Consider the following 9,586-nt stretch of genomic DNA (forward strand, 5'->3'; position numbering starts at 1 on the left):
AATTCTTAGGCTGCAATCCTATGCATACTTTGCTGGGAGTAAACCCCACTGAACACAATGGAACTTATTTCTGAGAAGACATGCATAAGATTGCACTGTTAGTACAATACTGAAGTGAAAGAAAGTTAACTTTTCCTGGGACTATTTTAGATTTGTGGGAGAAAATCTCATTGGTGCATAAATATTTTTCTTCTTAATGTCACACGGCTTCTCCTCATTCACTCCAGAGTGTAAGAAATGGAAAATCAAACAAGCATCACGGAATTCCTTCTTCTGGGATTTTCAGAACTTCAGGAGCTACAGAGCGTATACACTGTGGTTTTTCTCTCCGTTTATCTCATAGCTTTGACCGGCAATTTTCTTATCATCAGCACAGTGGTCCAAAATCGGCATCTTCACAACCCCATGTATTTCTTCCTGGTCAACCTCTCCTTTCTGGATGCTTGCTACATTTCAACCACCGTTCCAAAATTCATGGCCAATTCCATAACTGGCGATAAAAGGATTTCGTACTCCGGCTGCGTCGCCCAAGTTTATTTAGTTGTCACATTTGCAACGGCTGAGTTACTTTTTCTCACTGTCATGGCTTATGATCGCTATGTGGCCATCTGCCAGCCTCTGAGATATCAGCTGATCATGAATTGGAATGCCTGTTTTCAAATGGCTGCTGCCTCTTGGCTTAGCAGTGCCGTCAATGCTGCACTGCACACAGCAAACACATTTAGCTTACATTTCTGCTCATCCAATGCCATCAAACAATTTTTCTGTGATATTCCTCAGTTAATAAGACTTTCTTGCTCGGATACACAGACCGTGATCTGGTATGTGCTTGCTCTTGCAATTCTTGTAGGGGGTTTGGGCTTTGCACTTTTGTTCACTTCCTATATCTATATATTTTCCACCGTGTTCAAGATTCAGTCTGCTCAGGGCAGACAGAAAGCCTTCTCCACCTGCATCCCACACTTGACTGTGTTTGGCTTGTTTCTTACCACTGCTGTATTTTCCTATGTGAGACCCAAATCCTTGTCTTCTCCATCCGTAGATTTGGTGGCAGCTGTTTTGTACACAGTCTTACCCCCAATAATGAACCCCATCATTTATAGCCTGAGGAACAAAGACATACATGTGGCCCTGTCAAAAATGACAAAGAAGTTAGATTTCTTATGATGAATCCACAAATTATTTCTGAAAGAACTGCAAGTCTGGGTAGTCACTTGTCTAGGAGCTTATCACCTGGCTAAACCTGATTGTAGCACATAGAATGTAAGACTGCAAATGATCTTTCTGCATACAAGACCTGTTCAGACCAACTAACATGTTCCAAGTCCAAGCATACGGGGAACTTGAGTGCACCAGGAAGCCACACCCTCATGGTGACATGCTCCTTAGTTTTGTCTACTCCTCACACAAGAGTTTTCTGTAGTATTGTGGGAGAGATCCTTGTGTCCTGGTTGCCCCATATTCCAGATCACAAGGACAAATTCTCCCCACCAGGGTTTTGTGTGTCTGTTTACATGGCAATACAGCTTTCTATAAAGCCTCCAAATTCTGATTTTAGTGATTTTGAAAACTTGTAGAGTCACACACACACCCATTATCAACTTACTAACACCTCATTGCAGCAGTTTTCAAACTTTTAGCACTGGGACCCACTTTTTAGAATGACAATCTGTCTGGGACCCATTGGAAGTGATGGCATGTCCAGAAGTGACATCATCAAGCAAATTAAAATAAATAATTATAAATAATTAAATTAAAAGAAAAAATAATTAAATAAGGGGGAGCCAGTCCTCTTCCACCAAGTGAATTTTCTCTGTGGTCTGCCTGCAATAACAACCCCCCAAAAAGAGTGAGATTTCCATCCCTCCCCAGTGCCCAGTTTAAAGTTCTTCTATTTCAAGCATTTCAAGATAAAGACCCACCTGGCTTTGCAAGTGCAAAATAGAAAACTTTCCCCTTACCAGTTCAAGCCTCCTTTTTTGTCCTTTTTAGTGGGGGGGGGGGGAGGCTGCCTTCTGGAGCATTTGTTGCGCTCCAGTTCCATGGATCGGGACCATTCTGGTGTCCTCACATTCCCCTTTGCCTGGCCTGATCACAAGCCAAGGCACATCTGCCTACTTGCAAGTAAATGCGACCGTGTGACTTAGTTTCACTTTCCATAGGGCTCAATACATTCGCAGCTGGGAGGGAGGGATTTCCTTCTTGGAAGGAATTGGGGGCTGCTTCCATTGGATAGAGACCATTCTGGTGTCGTTGGATTCCTCTCAGCCTGCCCTTTCCGACACACTAAAGCAAGTACGCCTGCTCATGAATAAACGCGTGATACGGCTCAGTTTTGCTTTCCATAGGGCTCCATGCATTTTTTTTTCTTCTGGTTTTTTGGCCATAACTTTTGAAGGAAAGGAGCTATTTCACCCTGGTTTTTTGCATTACATTCCGCTGGTGATTCCACATCCAACAGTTTATGGCATGACAGTGTTGCCCCTAAAACCGCAATTTTAGCACATCATACCCCCAGTGTGCATCACCCCCCTTGCACATCACCTGGTGCGGCCCGCACCCCCTAGTGACACCACTGTCTGTGCTGAGGGAGAGTCAGCATGGCTTCTGTAAGGGTAAGTCTTGCCTCACAAACCTTATAGAATTCTTTGAAAAGGTCAACAGGCATGTGGATGCGGGAGAACCCGTGGACATTATATATCTGGACTTTCAGAAGGCGTTCGACATGGTCCCTCACCAAAGGCTACTGAAAAAACTCCACAGTCAGAGAATTAGAGGACAGGTCCTCTCATGGATTGAGAACTGGTTGGAGGCCAGGAAGCAGAGAGTGGGTGTCAATGGGCAATTTTCACAATGGAGAGAGGTGAAAAGCGGTGTGCCCCAAGGATCTGTCCTGGGACCGGTGCTTTTCAACCTCTTCATAAATGACCTGGAGACAGGGGTGAGCAGTGAAGTGGCTAAGTTTGCAGATGACACCAAACTTTTCCGAGTGGTGAAGACCAGAAGTGATTGTGAGGAGCTCCAGAAGGATCTCTCCAGACTGGCAGAATGGGCAGCAAAATGACAGATGTGCTTCAATGTCAGTAAGTGTAAAGTCATGCACATTGGGGCAAAAAATCAAAACTTTAGGTATAGGCTGATGGGTTCTGAGCTGTCTGTGACAGATCAGGAGAGAGATCTTGGGGTGGTGGTGGACAGGTCGATGAAAGTGTCGACCCAATGTGCGGCGGCAGTGAAGAAGGCCAATTCTATGCTTGGGATCATTAGGAAGGGTATTGAGAACAAAATGGCTAGTATTATAATGCCGTTGTACAAATCAATGGTAAGGCCACACCTGGAGTATTGTGTCCAGTTCTGGTCGCCGCATCTCAAAAAAGACATAGTGGAAATGGAAAAGGTGCAAAAGAGAGCAACTAAGATGATTACGGGGCTGGGGCACCTTCCTTATGAGGAAAGGCTACAGCATTTGGGCCTCTTCAGCCTAGAAAAGAGACGCCTGAGGGGGGACATGATTGAGACATACAAAATTATGCAGGGGATGGACAGAGTGGATAGGAAGATGCTCTTTACACTCTCACATAATACCAGAACCAGGGGACATCCACTAAAATTGAGTGTTGGGCGGGTTAGGACAGACAAAAGAAAATATTTCTTTACTCAGCGTGTGGTCGGTCTGTGGAACTCCTTGCCACAGGATGTAGTGCTGGCGTCTAGCCTAGACGCCTTTAAAAGGGGATTGGACAAGTTTCTGGAGGAAAAATCCATTATGGGGTACAAGCCATGATGTGTATGCGCAACCTCCTGATTTTAGAAATGGGTTATGTCAGAATGCCAGATGCAAGGGAGGGCACCAGGATGAGGTCTCTTGTTATCTGGTGTGCTCCCTGGGGCATTTGGTGGGCCACTGTGAGATACAGGAAGCTGGACTAGATGGGCCTATGGCCTGATCCAGTGGGGCTGTTCTTATGTTCTTATGTTCTTATTTCGACACTGGTGTAAACAATGAGAATTTGTTGTTCTCTTTTATTAATATTGTTGGCGAGCAGGTGAATGTAACGACACATGGCTGCTCTGTTGATCATCAAACCTAATGGCTAAACAAAACAGAATCAACTCTGGATGTCCTTCAGTTACCAAGGAAGGGAAATGGGCACTTTAGTCTTTATCCCTGACAGACTGAAGCAACTCTCACCCAGAGACAATACGGAAACACCTCTGCCAGCCTGTTAGTGCTGATGGTGTGTACATTGGGATGTGGATGGAGAAGGTGGAGTCTTCTAGGCATGCAATGGGCATGGGAAAGCAGTGGAGTAGCTAGCGAGTGGCACATAGTGGTCCGCCCCAGGTACCAGCTTCGGGGTGGGGTGACATCACATATGACCCAACATCACTAACATCACAGAGGTTAGGAATAACCCCATCATGCTATAGACCATGTGATGCGGAATTTGCAGATGAATGCAATGCAAAACACCAGAGTGAAATTTCTCCTTTCCATAAAAGGTTATGGCAAAAAAACCCAGAAACCAAAAAATGCATGTGTGAGGGGTACCCCATGAAGGCAGTCTCTGGTGGTCACCCGGCAGTGTGCTGAGGGTCAGCTGGGTGGTCTCTTGGGAACCCCTGGGTGGGTGGGTCCACCTCCCTGGGGTTGTCTGCAGGGGGAGCCTCAGACCAAGTGTTCACAACATGCTTGTCCTCCTCCCTGGAGGCAGGACCTGAGGCCCTTGGTCTTCAGGAAAGGGCTCCAGCTCCTGCCTTCCCTCTCCAGAACTGCCTGTCATCAAAGGCTTCCCTGCTTTTATCCTCCCCAGCCACACCCTCAGCTCCTCCTCTTCCTCCCTCTCTAGGCTTAAAGGGGCCCCAACCCTAGCCTGCTTCCCTCCTCTCTGGTGGTTAGTGGGGATCCTGCCCTGCCTACTGCTCCAGTCAGGCGAGTTATAGGGGGACTGTCTCTCCCACCCAGCTGCCCTGCATTTCACCTGCTCAGCTGGCAAGGTGGTGGTGGCTCTATGGCAAGGTGGTTCTGTCCCTGGGCCACAGCCAGGTAAGGTGGGGGTTGGCCAAGGGCTCCACCCCTAACAGTATGGAGCCCTATGGAAAGTGAAACCGAGCCATATTGTGCACTTACTTGTGAGTAGGCAGACTTGCCTTAGTCTGTCAGAAAGGGCAGATTGAGAGGAATCCAATGACACCAGAATGGTTCCTATCCAATGACTGCAGCCCTCAAAAAACACCCAAGAAGGAAGTCCCTCCCTCCCAGCTTCGAATGTATTGAGTCCTATGGAAAGTGAAAGTAAGTCACATGGTCATGTTTACTCATGAGTAAGCAAACATGCCTTGGCTCCTGGTGAAGTCAGGCAAAGGGGAATACAGGGCTAGCTGCATGCTCTGGATCTGATGAAAGTGGAGCTAAACAAATGCTCCAGAAGGCAGCAAACACACCCCCAAAAAGAATAAAACAGAGGCTTAAGCTGGTAAAGTAGGTGATTTTTTTTTTCTATTTGAGACTTGTAAAGTCAGGTGGGTCCTGCTAGTGATGTGGTTTACATATAAGAATTTAAAGTGAACTGGGCATTGGGTAGGCTGAAAATGTAACTGCTTTATTTGTGGGGGGGGGGCAGGGGGCTGTTATTGCAGGCAGGTTACAGAGAAAATTCACTTGGTGAAACAGGGCTGGTTTCCCCTTATTTAATTATTTGATTTTCTTTAATTAATTATTTATAATTATTTATTATATTGTGCTTGATGATATCACTTCCAGCCATGACATCACTTCCAGTGAGTCAAGGACAGATTGTCATTCTAAAAAGTGGGTCCCAGTGTTAAAAGTTTGAGAACCACTGCCTTAACTCAAAACAAACCAGTGAGACTTCCGGGGGGGGGGGGGTGACATCCTAGTGACCAAACTTGCAGAACCACTTGTGGAACCAAAGTTGTGGACCACCTTTCTTGGTATAAACAATCCATCAAGAAAACAAAATTAAAACATTCAAGGTAGCCACCAGTCAATGATCAGGCATAGGAATACATGGGAATTTACACCTCGACAGTACCTTAAATAAATATTTTGCAACATTTGATGAGTGGCACTCATTTCTCCCGTCCAACAAGTACTGGACACTTGTAGAAATTGTGGCTTTTCGGAATAATACCATCACGTTATATACCATTTGATGCAGAATTTCATCCATTGCTTGTGGGGAACTATTCACTGCATTTATTTTCTGACCATTATAATTTTTTATTTCATGTCATGACTATTATTATCACTCTGTTTCCCCTACCTCACAGGGTTGTTGGGAGGACAATGTAAGGGGAGGAACCATGCACACCACCCTGAGCTCCTTAGAGGAAAGTGGTATAAAAATGTGTTTTAATCAATCAATCAATCAATCAATCAATCATATGGGGTGACAAAAATTTATGGGCCCCGAGTGTCAAATGACCTAGCTATGCCGTTGTGGGAAAGCACATGTTATCTCATGATTAGGTGATGTACAACTGAAGAATAAAAAGAAAAATCTCAAGTGATAATGGAGCTGTACATCTGGGTGCTTATGGGTGCTGTAAACATCAAACATTCCAGCACCAGTGCAGCCTCAATGAAGACCCGTGGTAAGAGAAGAAATGTTCCCATAATTTGAGGAGGCCTCTGTGACTCCCTCCCCAACACAGGATGCAGCACATGCCCCATTGGCACAGCTGCACTGGCACTGGAAAATTGGATAGGATTGGGCCCTAAGACCACACTGGATTGATTGGGTGCCTTCTTGGAAATACATGAAAGGCAAAGCATTGATCTATCAATCAACTGCTACTCCTAAGTAGAGTTGGATTCTGGTCTCCTTAGGTCTTTTCAATGTGAAAGAATAACATTGCTATATAATATCCATGGAACAAACCCACTAAAGCCAAAACCCACAATGGGCGCAATCCTAACTCCTTATGTCAGTACTTTCCAGCACTAGCATAGCAGTGCCAATGGGACATGTGCTGCATCCTGCAGTTGGGTGTCACTCACGGAGTCCTCCTCAAAGTAAGGGTATGTTTGTTCCTTTACCCCAGAGCTGCATTGCCCTTATGTCAGTGCTGGAAAACACTGACATAAGGGGTTAGGATTGCACCCTATAGCTCTAATTATGAAAAGGTTTTAATAACTCCCTTGGGTTCTCTGCTGTGACTCATGTGGAGCATTAAAGAACAGAATCTCAACATCTCCTGTGGTCACAATGTTTGAATGGAAACAGGATGCTCGGTACAGCGTGCTCTGTTACAGCACAGCATGCATAAATAGCCTGACTGGAATATGAAATGGAATAAATATGAACAAAACTGTGCAGTTCCATTGGAAAGCAAGTATATTATCCGAACACTATTGATTTTATCCTAAACACTGTATAGCAGTTTTTATGGGAGAAATACTATGTTCAGCAAAGTTTAGACTTTGTAGTCTGTTACTCTTCCTACAGTGCCTGGTAGTGTCAAAGCAATGAAGGATTTTGTGGATGGTTTACGCTTTCTTTATAATTCCTCAGGATATGCTTTCAGCAAAGCTTTGCATTTCAATTCATTTTTTTCAGGACTTGCAGACGAGGATACAGTAAGCAAGTTATTCTTCCAGAATTCCTACATGAATAGGAGCTGAGGCAGGATCACTACTAAACAAGTATTTTCCATACTTGTACATACAAATTTGTATAAAATTGGTTAGAGTACTATGACTGACATTTGTATCAGAGCTGGAATACATCACTACAAATTGTTACTATTTGTCAAATGTCACAGTTACTCCGTTTTGTACATTTTTCTGCTGAAATACCAAAGCTCAGTCTAGGTTAGGGTTCTTTCCTCCTTCTGTAATAGATTTCATTAGTGAGGTCAGATCAGGTTGTGAAACACATCACAAGGGCAGTGCCCTATAGAACAAATAGAACAAAAGCCTTGTTGCTTTTAATGTGTGCACTGATGTGTACACCCAAATCAAATGTGTGCACCCAAATCAAAATGGATTTGGGATTAGAAGTTAACTGAGCATTTCCTTAAAACAAAACAAAGTAGAAATAGCCATGTTTATATCTGAGTGAATCCGAATAGGATTGTCCATGACTCCCCTGTATGCTCTCAGCTTCTGAGCCTCCTACGCTCTCTCTAAGAAAGAAAATTTCATTTATCATGATTTTTAAAGTCATTTTCCTTCATTCTCCTCATAGTGTCAGACATGGCAAACCAAACAAGCATCACTGGATTCCTCCTTCTGCAATTTTCTGATCATCGCGCTCTGCAGATGCTACACTTCGTGATCTTTCTCGCAATTTACCTAGCAGCATTGGCGGGCAATTTCCTCATTATCAGCACAGTGGTCCAGAATCAGCATCTCCACAGCCCCATGTATTTCTTCCTGGTCAACCTCTCCTTGGTAGATATTTGCTACATTTCAACCACTGTTCCAAAATCCATGGCCAACTCTTTGTCCAACAACTCACTGATCTCATTTTCTGGATGTGCAATCCAGATGTACTTGGTTGCAGCACTTGCAGGCACCGAACTGGCTTTGCTTACCGTCATGGCTTATGACCGCTATGTGGCCATCTGCAGTCCTCTAAGATACGGACTGATCATGAAGTGGAAGTCCTGTTTTCACATGGCCGCTGCCTCCTGGCTCATCAGCGCACTCAACGCTACAGTGTATACTGCAAATACATTCAGATTGCATTTCTGCTCATCCAATGTCATTAAACAATTTTTCTGTGACATACCTCAGTTATTAAGCATCTCGTGCTCTGATACACGAACTGTAATCTTGCAGATGTTTGCTGTTACCACTATTACAAGTTCTTTTTGCTGTGGTCTTATAATTCTTTCATATAGTTATATCTTCTCTTCTGTTTTCAAGATTCAGTCAGCTCAGGGGAGACAGAAAGCCTTCTCCACCTGCATACCCCACTTGACTGTATTTACATTATTTCTTACCACAGCTGTTTTTTCCTACCTTAGGCCCAGGTCTTGGTCCTCTCCACCTGTGGATTTGGTGTTTGCTATTTTGTATACGGTTTTACCACCGCTCATGAACCCCATAATTTACTGCCTGAGGAATAGAGAGATCCAAGCAGCCCTGTTTAAAATGTCTAAGAAGATGTATAGATTCCATATTGTAAAGTGATAATCCATTGCTTAGAAAGCAAGAGTCTCACATATTCTCAGATCAAGGTGAATTGAATTCAATTTGTTAAGTAAATAAATTTATTAAGTAAATAAATAAATAAATAAAATGTTTTCTGAATAATTGGCATAACTTCTGATACAAACAGATATTGCAGCACAGTTTGTTTCTTTGCATTCAACATTAAATTATTTTGTAATGATTTATAATATGATGGTAATATTAGTACATACCAAGGTTTTCACAATTTTGGTCACCAGTGTCAAGCTCAGTTTGTTGGCCCCCCTTCAGCTTGTTACCCAGTGCAATTTTCACCACCTGCACTCCCTGCAGCCCAATCCTATGTGTGTCTACTCAGAAGTAAGTCCCAATGAGTTCAATGGGGCTGACTCCCAGGAAAGCATGCATAGGATTGCAGTCTTA

General features: G+C 43.9%; 2 protein-coding genes across 2 annotated transcripts; both read left to right on the plus strand.

The window, feature by feature from the left end:
• The first annotated feature begins 237 nt into the window (after positions 1–237).
• On the plus strand, positions 238–1,167 carry LOC136652977 (olfactory receptor 14C36-like). Its single transcript, XM_066629903.1, has one exon. It carries the CDS (start codon positions 238–240, stop codon positions 1,165–1,167), a length of 930 nt encoding a protein of 309 aa, XP_066486000.1.
• Positions 1,168–8,209: 7,042 nt separating this feature from the next.
• Positions 8,210–9,163, plus strand: LOC136652978 (olfactory receptor 14J1-like). The gene has a single exon (XM_066629904.1). It carries the CDS (start codon positions 8,222–8,224, stop codon positions 9,161–9,163), a length of 942 nt encoding a protein of 313 aa, XP_066486001.1. The 5' UTR covers positions 8,210–8,221.
• The last annotated feature ends 423 nt before the right edge of the window (positions 9,164–9,586 follow it).

This window comes from Tiliqua scincoides, chromosome 5 (assembly GCF_035046505.1).
Source record: "Tiliqua scincoides isolate rTilSci1 chromosome 5, rTilSci1.hap2, whole genome shotgun sequence".
Lineage (NCBI taxonomy): Eukaryota > Metazoa > Chordata > Lepidosauria > Squamata > Scincidae > Tiliqua > Tiliqua scincoides.

What these genes read in the sequence shown, in the direction of transcription:
- LOC136652978 (XM_066629904.1), top strand. Translation starts at nt 8,222, where the DNA reads ATGGCAAACCAAACAAGCATCACTGGATTCCTCCTTCTGCAATTTTCT.
- LOC136652977 (XM_066629903.1), top strand. Translation starts at nt 238, where the DNA reads ATGGAAAATCAAACAAGCATCACGGAATTCCTTCTTCTGGGATTTTCA.